Source organism: Wolffia australiana, chromosome 2 (genome assembly GCF_029677425.1).
Source record: "Wolffia australiana isolate 7733 chromosome 2, ASM2967742v1".
NCBI lineage: Eukaryota > Viridiplantae > Streptophyta > Magnoliopsida > Alismatales > Araceae > Wolffia > Wolffia australiana.
This window is the reverse complement of record NC_135836.1, coordinates 23,732,771-23,754,147: the sequence shown is the minus strand read 5'-3', so window position 1 is coordinate 23,754,147 and position 21,377 is coordinate 23,732,771. Positions and strand designations below refer to the sequence as shown.

The 21,377-nt window shown below is 46.9% G+C and overlaps 2 protein-coding genes across 2 annotated transcripts; one reads left to right on the top strand and one right to left on the bottom strand.

Moving 5' to 3' along the window:
* Positions 1-4,551: 4,551 nt before the first annotated feature.
* Positions 4,552-10,331, top strand: LOC144700163 (Protein kinase superfamily protein). Its single transcript, XM_078571586.1, has 13 exons — positions 4,552-5,144; positions 5,225-5,374; positions 5,520-5,690; positions 5,757-5,900; positions 5,983-6,088; positions 6,168-6,316; positions 6,379-6,504; positions 6,589-6,732; positions 7,207-7,294; positions 7,387-7,760; positions 8,221-8,547; positions 8,630-8,845; positions 10,044-10,331. Exons 1-13 carry the CDS (start codon positions 4,920-4,922, stop codon positions 10,176-10,178), a joined length of 2,355 nt encoding a protein of 784 aa, XP_078427712.1. The 5' UTR covers positions 4,552-4,919; the 3' UTR covers positions 10,179-10,331.
* Positions 10,332-11,549: 1,218 nt separating this feature from the next.
* LOC144700162 (histone-lysine N-methyltransferase family member SUVH9-like) lies at positions 11,550-13,547 on the bottom strand. The gene has a single exon (XM_078571585.1). It carries the CDS (start codon positions 13,439-13,441, stop codon positions 11,693-11,695), a length of 1,749 nt encoding a protein of 582 aa, XP_078427711.1. The 5' UTR covers positions 13,442-13,547; the 3' UTR covers positions 11,550-11,692.
* Positions 13,548-21,377: the final 7,830 nt, after the last annotated feature.

Here is a 21,377-nt window from a genome sequence, read left to right as displayed (position 1 = left end):
ATCAGGTTGAGAATTGTGAATTTAAAGTGAAAGCATGAAGAATGATGCAATATCTTTCTAATGGATCCAAAATTATGCAAATCCGACCCGCATTGGATGAGAAATCACAATTTTAGAAATTCACATTTTAAAATTGGGGGAATTTCAATTTTAAAACTAAATTTTATAGTGTTAATAGCAAGGTACATCCTAAACTATGTCCAAAATCTGCGAGTTAACCTTAGCTTTTTTTTTGGCACAGTATATCCCAAACTCACTAAGTCGTCTGAGATATATCCGGGTGATGACGTGGAGTTCATCGTGGCTGCCAGGTGGATCTCCGGCCTGGGAGCCCACCTGGGAGCCATGCTGGATTCCACGTCATCACCATGATATGTCTACCTGCCAAGGGTTTAACTTAAAGAGAGAGAGAGGCATTCTAGAGAGAGAGTGAAGGAGAGAGAGAGAGAGAGGCATGCGTGAGAGAGAGAGAAGGAAAGAGAGAGGTTCTAGAGAGAGAAAGAGAGGTGGTCTAGAGAGAGGTGTTGTTCTCTAGAACACCTCTCTTTCTCTCTCTAGAACCTCTCTCTCCTTCTCTCTCTCTAGCACACCTCTCTCTCTCTCCCTCTCTCTGTCTAGAATGCCTCTCTCTCTTATCGAAAAACCCTTGGCAGGTTCTAGAGAGAGAAAGAGAGGTGTTCTAGAGAGAGAGGCATTGTTCTCTAGAACACCTCTCTTTCTCTCTCTAGAACACCTCTCTTTCTCTCTCTAGAACCTCTCTCTCCTTCTCTCTCTCTCTTTCTAGAGAGAGAAAGAGAGGTGTTCTAGAGAACTACACCTCTCTCTCTAGAACACCTCGCTTTCTCTCTCTAAAACCTCTCTCTCTCACACATGCCTCTCTCTCTCCTTCACTCTCTCTCTAGAATGTCTCTCTCTCTCTTTAAGTTAAACCCTTGGCAGGTAGACATATCATGGTGATGACGTGGAATCCAGCGTGGCTGCCAGGTGGGTTCCCCCAGGCAAAAATCTGGCCTGAGATCCACCTAGCAGCCACGATGGACTCCACGTCATCACCAGGATATATCTCAGACGACTAAGTGAGTTTGGGATATACCGTGCCAAAAAAAAAGCTAAGGTTAACTCGCAGATTTTGGACATAGTTTGGGATGTACCGTGCTATTAACCCAATTTTATATTAAGAGTTGAAATTAAACCTATTTGAGAATTGTATTTGATTCAAGAGAGGTAAACTAATCTCAATGTGCAATTTGGGCAATCCAAGCTATCACGGATCGGATTTATCCTCTTTGTAAGCTATGGTTCAAGATCCCGCCATTTTGTCTCACACTTTGCCGTCGGCATCTACTTGTGCGTCTCCGATGGTAGATCTCACCATTGCCACAGTTGGAAACTGCCGATGACCTCTCCTCCCTCACGAAATCGTAGAGAAACACTCCCCGAAACACAATTTAATTCAGAAAAAACCAAGATCCCATTCAAAGTTTTGATGATCTGTTTAAGCGTGATCGCGACCTTTCTTGGCCGTTTGATCGCCCATGTAATGGATGGATGAACACAATGAGACCATGCTGCCTGTGAGAAGGTGAAGAAGAGAGAGAAAACATTACGGCTCATCAGATCGTCTATATAGTGGTTGTCCGATGGCTGCAATACATTAGATCAACCGTCTTGATCTCACACAAAAAGACAGAATAGGAGAGAAGGGATGAAAAATGACCAAACTACCCTCAGCATGTGTGTGCACATTGCTACGCATGCACATCATCAGCGATTTCTCTCGGCCATCCGATCACATGTAAAAATATCAGGTTGCATACTGTACATGCCTCGCACCCATCGATGCAGTGGACTTTGTACCACACCACTAGACTGCCTAGCTGCCATCCTCTTGCCGCACACCATGTACATGTCTCACTTAAGTGATTGAGTTGACTCAGTCCACCCAATCCAATGATAACTGCCACTTGTCACGATCAACGACCATGATGGGGTCATGTCACCTGCAAACATTAAGAAGGGACATTAATCCCACATGGAGAAAATGCACTGAGTAAATTTCTCTAAAAGGTAATTTTTTTAAAGCTTTTTGAAATATTTTCTCACACGCCATGTGTGCCCACGTAGCTGCCACCTCAGTGACACCCGGACACTCCTTTGAGCCACGCAGGCACCCCACATGGCAGAATCTTAAAATAAACTTAATCCGAAATCATCAATAAAGTCATAATCTAAATACCTGAAAAAAGAAAAAGAAATACAATAAAAGGAGAGAATCTTAAAAATAAGACTTAGAATTAGATTTTTGCTCAACTTCGCACGTGCATATCTCCTTCTAGGCTGCTTCGAATTGGGTGAAATCTTCTCCCAATTATTCTATATTGAGATGGGTTTGAATTCATTCATCCTGAATTTCAAATAAAAGAGATTCACACATTCAAATTCAGTGCCAAAGTAGGCACCCTGGTCCTGAAATGCTTCCCACGCCTGGCATACAATGACCGATAGCCGTGGATTCTCTTAACCGATAGTCGTGAACTCCAAAGACAATGATTAATTAACCAAGATTTGACTTGAGAAAGGCCAAACCTGTAGATTTCATCATATTAATGCGAAATTCACAAAAAAGAGCAAACAAGTGATGAAATGCAATGAATGCTGAAGTAACATTCATCAACTTCAAATGAATTTAATCATGCTCACTACCCATGATTTCACACCCTAGTGTTAGTAGGGACCTAGAGAGTTGCCTTTAGTTTTGACCTCGCTTTGTAGATCTACATATTTCACCCCTACACACAAAAATCCACTCTCCTCTGTCTCACTCAAGTGCATTGGTTTTTTGATATGTCTCCTCTTACACCGAGGATGGATGACCCCATCTTAACCACTCAATCATCTTTGTGGACTTCTTGATGTACCTGAACTAGGGATGTTTAGAATTAAGTCATTAGGAACTTATAGGTCATAGTTTAGGTACAACTGTCTGCTCACAAGACCTATGTGGTTACTCACAATAATGTGAGTCAACATGATTGACCATTTGGTATAATATCATTTGTGGATTTTGAAACATCAATACAATGAACTATTTTTGCTAAAGAGTACCCACTATCTATCCGTAGTGTCTAGACACTAATGGCTACTTGACCGATCATACTCATCATATGCATGAGGCTAGATAGTATTATTCTATATGGATACTTCAATGTCCTTCTAGAGTATCCTTCAAATAGGAATATTGAAAACACATGCTTGAAGAGTGGTAACCTTCATATTATGATATCATCATAATTCACTAAGTTTGCACATGTATTCATGGACTTCAATATAAGCATCACATGTGCACTATAATGAATAAATTCTATTAATGAACATTCAACGAGATATGGAATGCATGATTGGCTTGTAGGCTGCATATATTTCCATTATGTCTTACATATCAGCTCACTTGTCTTTAGGATGTATTTTTTATTCAAAATCTATAATTTGACTTTCTTCTAATTAAATCTTAGCATGTTAGCCTAGTTTCATTTTTAAAAATAAGCTATCTTCAATTTAAGTATAAAATACCATTAAAAGTAGAAATTCTACTTCGACTCCCAATCAAGACACTCCGTTGAGTTTTTATTACCTTCAAAGTACAGAATATGTATCCAAACACTCTCAGCAACACTATACAATGGTGTTCCCGAGTCTTGGTAGTTCCTAGATTGGCCTCTAAACATAGGATCTGGATGATGAGGGTTTGGGGGTGGAAAATTATTTATACGTTGACCTCAGGCTTTACCATTTCTAGTGGGGGAATGACCCAACTCTAAAAAATTAGCCTAATTGGTCAAAAATCTTGGTTAAGTGGGTGAAATGACCAAGATCTGCACTATCTCTAAAGTATCCCCAAGTTTTCTGTGGAGGAGTGGTTTTGTTGGGAACATATTCATGAAAAGAAGGCCTAGAATGATCATCAGCAACTGGAGAGAATTTGCCTGAGTGAGTCTGCATAAAATAAAAACACGGAATGATGCAGTGAAGCTAACCAAATGCAACCATAGCAGCGTGAAAGGGCACAAATTAGCTTGGATATGAAATACAATGCATGAATGACAAATGCTTTGGTTATAATGATGCCTAACTGAGGGAATTGCTCAAAAAGAAAAAAACCCTAATGGCTGCATCAAATTTTAAATATCCAAATAGTAGGATTATGACTGCCCCTTTTTCTCTTTTGAAGATGGGAATACTCTTTTTAAACCACCAAGTTGAGAAAATAAATTCTATGTAAGCAAAAGTTGGGAAAATAAATTCTATTTAAGAAAAAGTTAGGAAAATAAAATCCGTGTAAGCAAAAGTTGAGAAAATAAATTCTATGTAAGCAAACTTTAGGAGAATAAAATCCATGTAAGCAAAAATTAAGAAAGTAAAATCCATGTTAGCAAAGGTTAAGAAAATAAATTCCATTTAAGCAAAAGTGAGGAAAATAAACACTATAAAAGGGCCGTTTTCAAGGATTAGCGTGAGAAGTGATTAAATTTGGGCCTCGGTGGGCGGAGGGGGGCCGCTCGACGACGAACGCTGCAGGAGAATTCCACGTCTTCAATCGAGATTGTGGCGGAGATTTCTCCGTGAGACCTCGATCGAGCTCTGCCGAGGGCGATGTGGCGACAAAGTATCCAAATTTTAATCGCGAGAAATCAAAGGCAGAGAAATTGTTCAGCCACATCGTCAGGCCCCACGTCGACGACAATCGTTCTTCGCCGCAGAAATTTCGGTGAATTTCATCGTGTTTTCAGCATCGGCGCCTAGATAGTTTCCCTTCCAGTTCTTTCCTTTCCTGGGTATTGGCTGTTCTGCGAGTTCCAGCTGAGATTCTTCTGGGCAGAGCTCGGCGAAGCGCTTGTAGAGTGGGATTTGCCATTCCCGCGATGGAAGCCTCGTCTCAGCTCTGCTGTTCTTGCACGGTCAAGCCTCTCCGGCGAGCGCGCTCTTCAGTCTCTGATTCATGGGGAAAGGGAAACAGTCGGCGTTTGATCCGGAGTATCAGAACAAGGCAACGGCGGAGTGTAATCTCGGCTGTGGCCACCTCCGAGCCCGACACGAAGTCCTCCACTTTGAAATCTAACCCGGGATCAGACATCGGAGCTTCTACGGTGAGAATCACTTGGGTGGTTTTTCATTTCTTTAATTTGTTCTTATTTTTTGTTAACGCGTCTGGGAATTGTTGCAACAGAGATTTGGGGATGTATCACGGGAAATTAAGAAGGTGAGAGCACAAATGGAGGAGGACGAGCAATTATCGATCTTGATGAGAGGACTTCGGGGTCAGAATCTCTCCGATTCTCAATTTGCCGACGAGAATGTTACCCTCCGTCTGGTTGAGGTCAGATTTCTACCGTGGTTCATCCTTGATTGTCAGATTTCGCGTGTTTGTGATCGTCTTCAGCAATTGAATTACATGAATGTCAGCATGTTCTTGATTACTTTTGCAAAACTTAAAATTTGAAAACTTTAAATTCCCAATTCAGGTTGGAGAAAGTGGGGAGACCCTGCCGTTGGTGTATGATCCGGATATCATCTCAGCTTACTGGGGAAAGCGGCCGCGAGCAGTCGCAACACGAATCGTTCAACTGATGTCGGTGGCTGGTGGTTTTCTCTCTCGTCTTGGCAGTGATTTTCTTCAGAAGAAAATCAAGGAGGTAAGCACCAGAGTTTATATTCTTAAAATTCATACCAAGTCGAGATATTTACATGGTTTCTTTCAGAACGAGGTTGCTCGGGCCATTGAACTTAGGGAAATTGTAACATCTTTGGGGCCGGCATATATCAAACTTGGGCAAGCTTTGAGTATACGGCCAGATATCTTGTCTCCCTCTGCAATGGCTGAATTGCAAAAGCTATGTGACAAGGTAACATCGTTTGTATATTTTAAACTCATGTCTATTTATATAGTTCTATATTCTTACGTTGGGAGAATGGGTGGTTTTGCAGGTTCCGTCGTTTCCAGATGACATGGCCATGGCTTTGATCGAAGAAGAACTTGGCCGGCCTTGGTATGAAATATATTCTGAGCTTAGCCCTTCTCCAATTGCAGCTGGTAAGTCATATTTAATCCAGTTATCAAGTCATGTTGTAAATGTGTGAAATCTCATCCACGATTTCATATGATCCTGCAGCATCTCTTGGGCAAGTTTACAAAGGGAGACTGAAGGAAAACGGAGACCAAGTGGCCGTCAAAGTGCAGAGGCCTTTCGTGCTTGAGACTGTCACAATAGATCTCTTCATCATCCGAAAACTAGGGCTCTTCTTACGGAAGTTTCCTCAGGTACCATCTTTGTTGGTTTTAATTATGAACTTTTAGAAATTTACCCGATGCGCGTTGCCCAGGTTTCTATTGATGTCGTTGGGTTGGTCGATGAGTGGGCCGCACGCTTTTTTGAAGAGCTGGATTATATAAATGAAGGCGAAAATGGCACACGATTCGCAGAAATGATGAAGAAAGACCTTCCTCAGGCACAAATTACTTGCATTTTGTCACTATAATATTTTCTTGGTAGCTAGAAAAAATCTAATAAATTGTGTTGGCTTGTTCTTCAGGTTGTGGTTCCGAAGACTTACCACAAGTATACTTCAAGAAAAGTCCTTACCACGGGATGGATTGAGGGGGAGAAACTGTCTCAAAGCACGGAGAGTGATGTTGGGGAGTTGGTCAGCGTAGGAGTCATTTGCTATCTGAAGCAGGTCATCAATGCTCTTTTTTCTTAATTTTTCATGTTTCCTCATTTTCATTGACATGTTTGAGATTGTGATAAAGCAATTCTCGTTTTTGCATCTTATGTACTTGTATCACGCTGAATTTATAAATTTGCCTCAGCCTGAGAGTCATGAGCTATTGCAAGCAGGTCTTAGGGCGAAGTTTCTACTTTTTGTGCTTTTGGCTCATTCATTCATGCGTTCATCTTTTATTTGAGAAATAATCTCTCATTTTTTAATATTGGATAATATGATTGCACCAAATTTCGAAATTTGCCTTTAAATTATGGTAGAATTCCATGCCTCCTAGTTGCTGAATACAAAAATGTGATCGTCCCCGAGTAATATTGAGTTCAGGACATTTGTTCAGACGTTAAATTGTATACTTTAAGTATTGTGTTATTTCTGTCCTGGTCTATCATTGTTTTGAAGAATTTCTGTTCTTTTTTATTGGCGCTACAGCTTCTGGATACTGGCTTCTTCCATGCGGATCCGCATCCCGGCAACATGATCCGAACTCCAGATGGGAAACTAGCCATTCTAGACTTTGGTAATATCTGCAGAATTCTCCAAATTGATGATACCATTTTCTTAACTTTAATTCATGAGATTATAATCACACGTCTCTGTTATTTCCCAAAGGTTTGGTTACGAAGTTAACGGATGATCAAAAATATGGAATGATCGAAGCAATTTCCCACCTCATCCATCGGGATTACTCAGAAATCGTGAAGGACTTTGTAAAGCTTGGCTTCATTCCTGATGGCGTGAATCTTGAGCCGATCTTACCAGTGCTGGCCAAAGTTTTTGACCAGGCGCTCGAAGGGGGGGGTGCAAAGAACATCAATTTCCAGGAGCTAGCAGCAGACTTGGCTCAGATAACCTTCGATTACCCTTTCAGAATTCCCCCCTACTTTGCCCTCATCATCAGAGCCATAGGCGTTCTTGAAGGCATTGCCCTCGTTGGAAACCCCGAATTCGCCATTGTCGACGAAGCCTACCCATACATTGCCCAGGTATGCCTTTCATCAATCGATCTAAGATTGATTCAGCACCCGTCAACAGTCAAATGTCGTCCATCTCATTGATTCTCACTGATGTTGACTTTGTCAATGACATTGGTGCAGCAGACAGTTAAACTTAAGTGACAGGGATCGTTGACATTAAAGACGACAGAAACTATTAAGCCAATTATGATGGGTCGCCACCATCCCTGTCTTTCGTCATTGACTGGAGAACGATGATGCTTTAAAACCATCATCATCATCTTTATGTTAATCACTCCAACGATACCATCCTCTGCCATTCAAGCCTGTGCTGGATGATGATGGCTATGACAACTTTCTGCATTGTTCTCAAAGACATTGGATCGATGACGCTCATTGACTTTGGCAATGAAATCTCCAATTGTCAAAGTCAAGGTCCCAAGAACACCATCGACTTTTTTAACATGGGTTTATTTTTTTGAAATGTCAGAGATTGCTGACGGATGAATCACCGAGGCTGAGGAATGCTCTGCGGTACACGATATACGGCAAGTCAGGGGTGTTCGACGCGGAGAGATTCATAGACGTGATGCAAGCCTTCGAGACTTTTATAACGGCAGCAAAGAGCGGCGGCGGTGAGGAGCTCCAAGGTGACATGGCAGGTCTGGCGGTGGGACGAGGATCTGCTAACCTGCTCCCGGCTGGGTTTCCCCTCCAACGGGTCCAGACCACGGAGGAGCCGGTCCAGACCCGGGCTGCGTTGACTTTTCTCCTCTCCGGCAAGGGCAGCTTCTTCAGAGAGTTCATCTTGGACGAGGTCAGCACCTGCCATTCATCTCCGTTGACCGTAATTTCCCTGTGTTTTTCTCTCTCCTCATGGCCTGGCTCGACTTCCACAGATAGTGAAGGCCATTGACGCGGTCTCGAGGGAGCAGCTGGTGCAGATTGCGGGGGCGTTGGGGTTGCGGAATGCATCGCCAGTGTTCAGCATGGTGCCTGTTCGTAGGCCGGCCCTCGTGCCGACTATCACGGATGAAGACCGGGTCATCCTCAACAACGTGGAGAAGGTGGTCAAGTTCTTGACTTCTGGCGGACCCAGCTCGTCCATCTCTCAGGTTCTTAATTTCCCTCTGACTTTTCCACTCTCTCTCCTCCCTTTTCTCTCTCTTCCCCTTCTTCTCTCTCTCTCACTCTCTCACTTTCACAGTCTCACTGTCATCCTTTCTCTGTCTCTCTCTATCCCTTTCTCTCACTGTCACCTTCTCTCTGCAGCCCTCTATCCCTTTCTCTCACTGTGACCCTCTCTCTGTCTCCCTCCCAGACTGCCACTATCTCATACCTCTCTCCTCTCTCTCCCTCTCACTATTACCTTCTCTGTCACACACTCTCTCTCTCTCTCTCCCCCACTGTTACTCTCTCTATCTTTTTCTCTCTTACCCCCTCTCTCTCCCTCTTTCACTATTACCTTCTCTGTCACACACACTCTCTCTCCCGCTGTTACTCTCTCTTTCTTTTTCTCTCTCACCCCCCTCTCTCTCACCCCCCTCTCTCTCCCTCTCACTATTACCTTCTCTCTCTCCCTCTCACACACACTCTCTCTCTCTCCTCTCTCTCTCTCTCCCACTGTTACTCTCTCTTTCTTTTTCTCTCTCACCCCCCTCTCTCTCCCTCTCACTATTACCTTCTCTCTCTCCCTCTCACACACACTCTCTCTCTCTCCTCTCTCTCTCTCTCCCACTGTTACTCTCTCTTTCTTTTTCTCTCTCACACCCCCTCTCTCCCTCTCTCTCGCACACCTTTCTCTTCTCTCTCTTTCTCTCACGCCCTCCCGTCCCTCTTTCACTCTCTCTCTCACACACCCTCCCTCTTTCTCTCTCTCTCTCTCACCCTCCCTATTTCACTCTCTCTCTCTCACCCTCCCTCTTTCACTCTCTCTCTCACCCTCCCGCTTTCACTCTCTCTCTCTCACCCTCCCTCTTTCGCTCTCTCTCTCTCACACCCTCCCTCTTTCTCTCTCTCTCTCTCTCACCCTCCCTCTTTCACTCTCTCTCTCTCACACCCTCCCTCTTTCTCTCTCTCTCTCACACCCTCCCTCTTATCCTCTCTCTCGCCCTCCCACTTTCACTCTCTTACCCTCTTTCTCTCACTCCCTCCCTCTTATCCTCTCTCTTGCCCTCTCACTTTCGCTCTCTTACCCTCCCTCTTTCACTCTCTCACACACAATCCCTCTCTCACCTCTCTCTAACACTCTCTCACCTCTCTCTTACACTCTCTCTCTACCTATCTAACGAGGCAAGGTGTTGTCTTTCGCAGGAAGTCGACGCAGGCAAGTTGGTACAGGAGCTGCTGCCCGTGCTGCCCAGCATCTCAGCCCAGGTCCTGCCAGAGATCGCCAGTCGCCTCTCCTCTCGCGTGCTCGCCCGTCTCGTAAGGGACATATTTTTGTAAGCATTTGTCCATACTAGTATAAAGTCAACCTTTGTACATAGACTATAATTTTCACTTGTTCTTGGGAAAACTCATCTCTTTTTGTACGTATATTATCGTGGAAATTCCTCGATAATGTCTTCTTAGTTCTTAATGTCAACACCATTTTGTAAACTCGTGAGCATCAAACCAAAACTCAACTTTTTTTTTTACAACAAAATACTAGGGACTCGAGTAAATCATGTATCTTGAATATACTACGTTAATTAGGATGATAAGATTTATAGTGAGTACTTAGTCTCCCCATCTTGGAAGATGATTGCAGGCCGTGACTCGGTAAAAACTTTCAGTAGTCTTCTTGACTTGTTTGGAAGAAGCTTGACGAAGTCATTGGAAACTATGTGACTAAAACAACGGCGACCGAGTTTAGTGGGTTTTATTCTTTCATTAAAAACTATATTTGATGTTATGTGAAAGGCAACATAATAATCCAAACGTAGTAATGCCGGGATTGAAACCAACGATACACTGTAATTATTGGTTTGGTTTAGAAATGAACAATAATAACGCTGAAATGAAAGTCATTCCATTGTGTTGTAGGCCAGAGATTACACTCTGATGTGCAATGAATTTCCACTTAACTGCTTTGAATTGAAAGGCATCCAGCTGAAGGAGAAGGTAACCCATCAACAAGTAGTTCAACTTCATTAAAAAATAGAAGAACAAGTAGGTCAACTTGGGAGCTGCAAATTATGATGAATACGATCATGAACAGTTCTTGGAAGCTGATAGTGCAGGAATGGATCGACATCCTTTTGGGCGTCTTTCTCATTCCAAAATGGGAAGACATTTTCGCATAACACATCCTCCCTTGAAAAGAAATTAGCTAGATTTTCCAAAATCAAATAGCCCCAAAGAAGACACAATGTGAAAGTGCATCGCAGATTGTTGGTTCGTTGGTAAAAAGTAGCTTAATGGAAGACAGGTTTGAAGAAAACAATTATGCAATTACCACTCTGAGAAGATGCTTTCACTTCCACTGAGCTATGCCATTTTTCCTGAGACTTGCAGCTAGACATGGTTGTTCTGTTCTGTTAGCTTGAAGCGAACAAAAGAACCGCACAATGCCTTGTTCTTTGTTCTGTTTTTTCTTTTTTCAAAAACTAACAGAATTCGCACATTCTCACAAAGCTAGAACAAAATTTGCACAAAGCAAACAAAAGAACCGCACAAGGGTCTGTGCGATGTTCTGTTTGAAATCGTTTTTGTTCTGTTCGGAAAGCCGAACAGAACGAACAATTCGCACAAATTCACATAAAAAGAAGAGAACTACCACGTCTACTTGCAGCACATCAAAAGCTGGAAAAAAAAACGCAAGATAAAGTAGTGCAATTATCAAAATAAGACCATCATGTGTATAACCTTCTGTGTACAAAAATCAAAAGCTCAACGTTGTAAGCTCCATCAAAAAACTGGAAGCTGGAGACTGCCACTTTGCAAGCTTCTGTACAAAAAATAAAAAGTCAAAGTCAAAGTCAATGAACCACGGTCCACCCCTCGCCCACGCCATAGTCAACAGAGAGCTCCCTCATGGGAGGAATACTCTCAAGGGCAAAGACCATGAGGTGGGGCTGCAGAGGCCCTCCGTCATGGCCGCGGACGACGAGCTGGACGAAGACGTTAGGGCTGTGGCTGCGAGCCAGGTAGCAGGCCACATTCCTCCCCCTTGACACGTCCAAGGCAAATTCCAGAGGAGGAAGAAGACAAGCAGGAGGAGGGTGATAATTGGGAAGAACTCGAGTCAAGTTCCCCCACTCTGCCCACCTCGGCGTAAATCGATTAGGATTTACCATCCCGGGCCGGCGGAGATCGTCGACGACGACGACCCCGGTGAGCTCGCAGACGAAGCTCCCAGCTCTGATCACCTCCAACGGCCTCACACCCCACCCTCTCTCCCATGACTTGAACACCTCCAGCCTAGTCCTCAGCCCCCTCTGAGTCACCCTGTTCTTGCAGGTCAACTGGCTGCACCTGCAATGGCTCCCACACTCATGCACCAGAGGCCTCCCCCGGAGGAGCGCGCCGCCGGCGTCGTAAGGCAGCTCGCCGCCGTTCCTCGCGGTGCAGCCGCAGCCGTCACCGGTGCAATCGCCGGCGCAGCTGCAGCCGCCGGCGGCCGGGGACGGCCGCCGGGGGAGGTACTCAAACCGCAGCGGCGCGTCGTCGGCGTCGACGTCGTTGAAGACGGAGACGGGGAGGGTCTCCCTGCCGGAGGAGAGGTCCAGGGCGAGAATTCCTCTGGGCCTGGCCCTGAGCATGTTGAATTTGAGCTCCTCGGCGAGCTTGATGGCGATGGAGCCGAGCTTGGGCTGGTTTTCGATCCTGGAGAGCTCGAATTTGAAGACGATGAACCCAGACTTGCCCGGCTCGGACCAGCAGCGGTTCACCCTGTAAACCCCGTCGTAGACGTAGAGCCTGCCGGAGGGGCTGAGCATGGTCTTCAACCCGCGGATGACGCGGACCTCGACGCCGTAAGCCATGCTGCGCTCCAGCGCGAGGTTGCCGCCGGCGAGCTTCTGGTCGAGGGAGTGGCGGAGCTGGCTGGGGGCGCGGCCGCCGTGGCCGGTGTAGATGAGCGTGTCGCCGCGGTCGTCGTCGTCTTCGTAGCCGCCGGAGACGACGACGCTGGTCGCGATGGGCTCGCCGGTGGCGCTGCCGCCGGCCGCGACGTGGTCGATCCCGGCCTGGACCTGCCCGTGCAGACCCACCACGCAGAGCTCGATCCGGAAGAAGAACACGTCCCCGACCCGGGTCCCCAAGATGGGTCCGACCACGCGGACCTCGCGGTTCAGCCACAGGCCCTGCCTTAGCATCAGCGCGGCGGCGTTCATGGCGGAGGAGCCCTTCTTCCCCCAGAAGCCCTGCGCGCGGGCCTCGTCTTCTACCTTGGAGATGTAGAGCCGAAGGGATTCGAACACGGCTCGGGTTCGGCGGACCTGTTGCAGGAAGTGGAGCTTGTCAAGGGGGCGACGGATTGAAACCCGGACCATCTCGCTCGATCTCTTCCTCTTCTGGCCGGTGTCGGCCATGGCGGAGGAGACGATCGCGGTTTGGGAATCGGGGATGTGGGTTTGAGGCGGGGGAGGGAGGAGGTGAGGGATGTGGGTGGGTTGAGAGGCTAGGAAGGCCTGCGCTCGTCGCAGGCACTCGGCGAAGAGGGCTTCCTCGTCGCCATCGCCGCTGCTCGCTGGAGTGGCCTGCGGTGGTGGCTCCTGCTTCAGCATTGGAGGAAGATGTGGGAGGAACTGCTTCAGAGGGAGTGGCAAGTGGGGTGCAGGGAATGATGGAATGATCCCCCCCCTCCCCCCGTCTCTCTGTCTCTGTTCTGTACTTTGCATGTATTTAAACTTAGGGTTTGAGGTAGGATGACTTACGGTGCAACTAGGGTTTGATGGTTCTCCTGGTTTTTAGCAAAGACTTAAACCTTACCTGAGCTTCGGTCTGGTTTCGGGTGTTCGGTTCCCATCTGTTCAGGTTCACTAGTCAGTGTCAAAGTTAATGTATAAAATTTATGTTCGTGGTTATGTTCAATATCCTCTACACCAAGAGGGTGCCCGTGAATGATCAAATATATGGCGACTATGCTGAGCTCAATAGAAACATCTCGAGTGAGTTGGATTTGATATTTTTTGAATTTTATAAAAAAATATTGAATAATTTCATTCTGGTTCCGGTTTGGTTTGTCGCTTGGACATAAACCTGTTTGACCAACCAGTCCACCCTCAAATGGAGGACCTACGGTTCAGTCAAACCAATCCTCGGTTGTAAATGTCCAACCCTACATTCAACGGTAGGCTGATGGAGTCATTAGTTGGAGTGTAATACATCTCAAGGAGGTTTGGACACACAAACTTTAGTGAAATCTCATTCACTAAACTATTACTACATCTATATATATAGATGTAGAATGTACATTGCTTCTAGAATTTAACAATTAGTGAAATAAAATTTGAAGGACCCATCAGGCCACTAGGCACTTCAACCTTTACTTTGATAAATAAGACAATCATTGACCTGTCCAACTGTTTGATCACCTAGCATTGACGAATGAGAGATACTAATAGTACTTAGAGACCCAAACAAAAGGTATTTTATTTCACTGAAGACATTAAGACAATTTTTCTCTCAATGTAAAGGCTTAGTTTTATGATTTATACCTAAAATTTATATTTGCAAATATGTCTAATTATATGTCTGTGATATTACATTTGTTTGTAAGGATGAAACTTAGTTTTATATAAACGAGATAAAAGTGTTAAAATATATAAAATTTAACATCAATGTATATTATTAAAATCCCTAATTAGATTTGATTCATAATTATATATATAAAACCTTAAATGGCATTTTAAAATTTTAATTAAACATATTTTGAATTATTAAAATCCTTTTAAAATTAGATAAAATGTCCCATTAATAGGACAGGTGTAATATGAAAATGTAATTTAATTAGAATTTGGTTTGGAATCATTAGAATTGAATTATTGATACTATGTAGATGTCAACCTTAGACTAGGGGTCAGTACTAAAACCACTCGAAATACCATTTTCCATCAACGTTCTATGGAGAATAGCTTGAAAGATGGTCTGGAATTTCTAGAGAAATATTCTCAAGGTCCCTATCATTATGTGAAATATTGTATTAAATTTTATGTGGCCTTTGGGAATAAAGGCTAAAATAATAGCATTTTGGAATTAAACTCTACGCTCTTATTAAATTTTTAGATTTTAGTTTTGTCTTTTGAGTATATTTTTGTATTATAAGTTTATTGATTATACTTGAGTTTTATAAAAAATCAATATGGAAAATAGACATTATTAAAAATCTAGATTAAAGAGAAATGAAGATAAATACCCTATTTTGTGTGTTGACTCTTTTGAGAATAAGGCCTGCTTAAATATGAAGAAAGGGAAATATACATTGAAAACAAAGGAATTAATAAAATGTAAGACCAGAAGATATAAATCATGGGCGAAATAAACATAGATATTCATGTTGATTTGAAATTTTACTTGATATTAATAATTAAGTCAATAAGAAGTATCCGTTTTGGGACAATGTGATGTATTGAGGCCAAAACTATCTCAATAACTCAATAAATATCAGATAAGATTTGTGAAAATACGACATAAAGTTATGAAATATAAAAGGAAATAAATAAACAGAAATGAATTTAGAGGAAAAAATGTCTAATTTCTTTTTAATATTACGAAAAGTAATTATTTGGTAAAATTATTTGAGGATAATATAGTCAACAATGTTTTCTGAAAAATATATTAATTATTATTTTAGTTATAATTATATCACTCTTCTCTATGTAATATTTTATTTATCATTATATTCTGACATTTATCATGAAGGGCTTGGGGAACGACTAGGAGGAAGTGACACTATACAGATCCAAGGAAGCATTGGTGGCCTAGAATGACAAAGGTCACTTGAAGCTTAATTTTGTATTTTAGTAATTAGTGCTATTGTGCACTAATTATGCTTTTTAAGGGGGGGTGTTGACCACTGTTTAGGAAGATATTTTTTGTAAAATAATTGAGGATATCCCTGATATATGATAAAGGGTAAATCCCAACATTAGTAAAAATTAAACATGTCATCAATCTCATCTTCCCAATGCATTATGTATGCATAATGTGGAAAGGTAGAATGGTATAATCTCAAGAGTATGAAAGAAGGAGTGGGGGGGTTCCTCCTTATGTAGAGGAGGAGAGAACCAATTTGAGAGAGAGAGAGAGTATTACAGTAATACCCTTGAAGGGGGGTATATTCACTCACACTCCCCCTCAAGCTGGAGCGTAGATATCGAACATGCCCAGCTTGCGAGAGATGACGTCATAGGAGGTGGTGCTCAGTCCTTTGGTGAAGATGTCCGCCAACTGGTCCGATGATCCCACATGGGGAGTAGTGATGAGTCCCGCGAGCACACGATCACGAATCGCATGACAGTCGATCTCAATGTGCTTCGTCCGCTCATGGAAGGTGGGATTGCTGGCGATGAAGATAGCGGCTTGATTGTCACAATACATTGGCATAGCCTCCAGCACAGGAAAATCAAGCTCGCGAAGGAGAGAGCGTATCCACAGAAGCTCCAAAGAGGCGTGCGTCATAGCGCGGTACTCAGCTTCGGCACTAGATAGGGAGACGACCCGCTGCTTCTGACTCCGCCACGTAGCGAGGTTTCCACCAACAAAGGTGCAGAAGCCCGAAGTGGACTTCCAATCCCCCCGATCGCCCGCGAAGCCTGCATCCGAGTAGGCCTCCACACGCAAATGGCCATGGCGCTGGTAGAGTAGCCCCCGGCCCGGGGCATGCTTCAAGTAGGCAAGCATGCGGAGGGCAGCGTGCCAATGTATGTCCTGGGGAGCATGCATGAACTGACTGAGTAGTGCCACTGGATATGCAATGTCGGGGCGTGTAACAGTGAGGTAAATAAGCTTCCCAACTAAGCGTCGGTAAGGCTCAACATCAGTAAGTAGGGGAGAAGTAGAATCCCAGAAGCACGGTTTGCTGTCGATCGGGGAACTTCGGGGTTTGCACCCGAGTAACCCCGCTTCCTCCAGCATATCCAGGACGTACTTTCGCTGATTCAGGATCAGCTTACCCGGCTGATGTGCAAACTCTATGCCGAGAAAGTACTTGGGCGTACCCAAGTCCCGGATGGTCAGGTGCTGATGGAGATAATCTTTCACTTGAGCAAGACCCGCATGATCACTGCCCGTAAGTAAGATATCATCCACGTAGACCGCAAGGATGACCGTGCCAGTGGATCCGTGTCGACGAAACACAGTAGGGTCCACCGTGCATGGGGTGAGGCCCAAGGCAAGCACAAGTTTGCTGAACTTGGCAAACCATGCACGCGGACTTTGCTTGAGGCCGTACAAAGCACGCTGTAGATGACATACCTTGCCGGCCGAGCCTGGAGTGATATATCCGGGCGTTTGCTCCATGAACACCCGCTCGGTAAGCTCCCCGTATAAAAAGGCGTTGGATACATCCAACTGATGGAGGGGCCACCCCTGATTCACTGCAATAGAAAGAAGAACTCGAATGGAGTTCAAACGTACCACAAGAGAAAACATCTCCTTGTAGTCGATGTCGTAGGTCTGGGTGAAGCCGCGTGCCACGAGACGGGCCTTTTATCGATCAACCGTCATCGGCGTGATACTTCACCGTGAATATCCATCTGCAGGTGACGATATTCGTATTGCGCGGACGAGGAACAAGTATCCAAGTCTGACGCTCGGTGAGGGCCGCATATTCCGCATCCATAGCCGCCTTCCAGTGGGGACTGCGCAGGGCCTCCACATAGGTCCTCGGTATCGACTCGGATGTGAGGGAGAGGGCGAAGGCACGATAGGTGGGGTGAAGACGGTCATAGTGTACGTAGTTAGAGATAGGGTGAAGGGTACAAGAGCGAGTACCTTTCCGTAGAGCAATGGGGAGATGTAGGTCTGTCGGTGCCGATGCAAGGGGCGCCAAACTTGCGGACGTGGGCGAGGACCCACCTGGTGGCTCGACGGAGTCCGGCTCCTGGGTAAGTACTGATGGAGCGAGCGGTCCCAAGCGAGGAGAAGAGGGGGAGGAGGAGGGTGACGCAAGTATTACGTCCAAGATAGGCAGAGGAGCAACGGAAGAAGGAGACGAGGGTGTCAGAGTAGACGAAGTAGGTGTAGGGGTGGACACAGACGGGGTGGTGGTGAAGTAGCGAATGGTCTCAAAGAAGCTGACGTCGGCCGATACAAGATATCTGCGCTGATCAGGAAGGTATACACGATAACCTTTCTGAGTACGAGAGTAGCCAACGAAGACGCCTTTGAGGGAGCGAGGAGCTAGTTTGGACAGATTTGGGGAGTGGTCATGGACGAAGGCCACGCACCCAAACGTCCGAGGGGGCAGTGTAAAAAGCTCACGATCGGGGTGTAGGCGACGGAGAGGGACTTCACCACCTAGAGGAGAGGAAGGTAAGCGGTTAAGAAGATAGGCAGAGGTGAGGAGGGCATCCGCCCAGAGATAGTGTGGGATGCCCATCTCGATGAGGAGGGTGCGGGTCATATCCAGAAGATGACGGTGTTTCCGCTCGGCGACACCGTTCTGCTGGGAGGTGTAGGGGCAAGTGGTCTGGTGGATAATGCCGCGAGAGGAGCAAAGGTCCTGGAGGGCGGACTGAACAAACTCCAAGGCATTATCCGTGCGAAGAATTTTGGGGGTAGAGGAGTATTGAGTGGAGATCTCTTGGAGGAACTGACGAACGGAGGACAGAACGTCAGTGCGGCCATGGAGAAGGTACACCCATGATAGACGAGAAAAATCATCGACGAAGACGATGTAGTAGCGAAAGTGGGAAGGGGAGGAGACACGAGACGGCCCCCAAACATCACAATGTACGAGATCAAATGGTTTCGTACACGGAATAGAGTCACGGCGGGAATAAGAAGAACGAAAATGCTTGCCTAACTGGCAAGACTCACACTCAAAAGGAGATAATGTTAGCCACGGAAGGGCCTGTCTAAGTTTGGTAATACCAGGATGGCCCAAACGACGATGCCATTGTAGAGAAGTGTCCGACTAGGAGAGAAGACAACAAAAAACAGTCGAAGGGAGATCAGGGACAAACTCGTAGATACCCTAGCCGGTCTCACGTCCCAAACCAATCCTCTTTCCCGTCCGCAAGTCCTGAAAGGTACAGTGGTAAGGGAAAAAAGATACGGAGCAAAATAGGGATTTTGTGATAGCAGAGATAGAGAGGAGGTTAACGGGAAAATTGGGTACGTATAGAACATCTGAAAGGGGAAGGGAGGGGGTCGGTAGGGAACGGCCTTTGCCCCGAACGGGACAAACACGACCATCCGCAATGGTGACCGTCTCAGGTTGAGGAAGGCTGGCAATTTGAGAGAGGAGAGAGGAGGTACCTGACATGTGTGCAGAGGCTCCCGAGTCGATAATCCAGGGACCCGAAGAAGATGCAAGTAGAGCGGTACCTGAAGTGGAGGTCGACGCAAGGTGAGAAGTATGAGAGCCCGAGGTGCTCGAGGTATCCGTCGGAGCGCGGGTGGCAAGCATGCGGGCTGATTCCTCCCGGGAGATAGTGAGGAGGTCCGAGGTCGAGGCGGAGTCCGTCGTGCTGGAGTGGGCAACCTGGTCTGGCTTACCAAACTTCTGCCAGCATTTGTCGGAGCGATGGCCAAACTTCTGGCAATGAACGCAGGGGGGGTAGAGTTTGCCATCGCGCCCGCGTCCCTTTTTTCGACCGCGACCACCGTTATCAGAGACGCGCCCGCGAGGGCGGGTCTCCGAGGAAAGGGCGGTGGAGTCGGTCAAGAGAGGGGTGGGGACGGGCCCCGGAGAGCTAACCCTCAGAGCGGTGGAGAAGGCCTCACCCAACGTCGGAAGAGTGATCGAACTCAGAATAGGGCCCCGAATCTGAGCGCCGAGGGTGGGGTCGATGCCCGCCAAAAATAGTCCAACTGCTGTCTCCTCGCGATAGCGACGCTGCACGGTGAGATCTGGCATGTAGGGCTGATAGATCTCAAGTTGGTTGAGGAGAGAGCGCAGTGTGGCATAGAACTCCTGAAGGGAGCGGGTACCCTGGCGGGCGCGAAACATCCCTTCAACGATCTCCACTGTCCGACCAATGTTGGAACGATACCCGTACATACGGGCCCATTCGTCCCAAATGGCCTTGGACGGAGAGAGGAGCTGCATCGGCTCGGCAATGGTCGGAATAGCCATCTTCAGAAGCCAGGAGGTGACCGCCTAATCCTGAGTGATCCAGGTGGCAAAGCGGGGATCCTCCAGAGAGGGCGGGTCTTCGGTGAGAAAGGAGAGCCGACCATGGATCTCAAGGAACCGACGGAACCCGGCGGACCACGTGACGTAGTTCGTGCCATCAAGCAGGGTCGTCGGGCCCTGGAGCCCTGTGATAAAAGTATGAGACGGGATCGGAAGATCCAGAGATGTACCCGGATACGAAGTCAGTGGCGGAAGCGATGAGGAAGCCGACGATCCCTCGCGACGCTCCATAACAGCACGTAAGTGAGGAGGAGAGCGTCGACGGGACTATAGCCCGGTCCCGAATGCAGAGCAGCGGCCAGATGCACGGCGGCGGCCGGATAGGGTCGGGAGGCCGGATTAGGTCGGCCGGAAGTAGGTCTGGCAGCCAGCTGGATGCGTCGGCCGGCGGCTGGACGCAAGGCAGCCGGCGGACAGGAGGGCGACCGGCGGCGGGCCGGACGGCGGACCGGTCGGCGGCCGGTGGCTGGCCGGCTAGACGGAGGGCGCCGGCCGACAGAGCGGCCGGCTGCCGGAGGGCGGCAGTTGGACGGCGGGCGGTTGGACGGAGGGCGGCCGGCTGGACGGAGGTGGCCGGCTGGACGGAGGGCGGGCGGCTGACGGAGGCGGCCGGCGGCTGGAGGGCGCACCGGCCGGAGGTCGGCCGGCGGCTGGAGGAGGCCGGCTGGATGGAGGCGGCCGGCGGCTGAGGCGCTCGCGCTGGCCGGTCGCCGAGGGCGGCTGGCTGGACGGAGGGCGGCCGGCGGCTAGAGGACAGCCGGCGGCTGGCCGGTCGTCAGGAGGGCGGCCGGCGGCTGGAGGGCGGCCGACGGCTTGGCCGGATGCACGGCGGCCGGCGGCTGGATGTAGGGCGGCAGGTGGATAGATGACGCAAGGCGGCCGGATGCAAGGCGGTGGCCAGCGGGATGTAGAGTGACGAGAGCAGAGGGCGTCGGCGATGATCTCTGGCAAGCAGCGGGCCGGAGAGGAGGAGGGGGGGGGGGTGGTGGTGCTCCACCACCTAGGTCAAGAACCCTGGTGGCTCTGATACCATGTGGAAAGGTAGAATGGTATAATCTCAAGAGTATGAAAGGAGTGGGGGGGTTCCTCCTTATGTAGAGGAGGAGAGAACCAATTTGAGAGAGAGAGAGAGAGAGAGTATTACAGTAATACCCCTGAAGGGGGGTATATTCACTCACACATAATATCCAGTTATTATATTATATAAAGTTGAATAACTTTAAAAAATATATTAATTAATTATCCTACCCTCCTTAGGTACATCATTAAATTTATAAACAATTAAACATACTATTGTCCCTATAAGAAATAACCACTTAACAGTGTCTGCTCGTTAGAGCTACCTGAAAAATGTACCA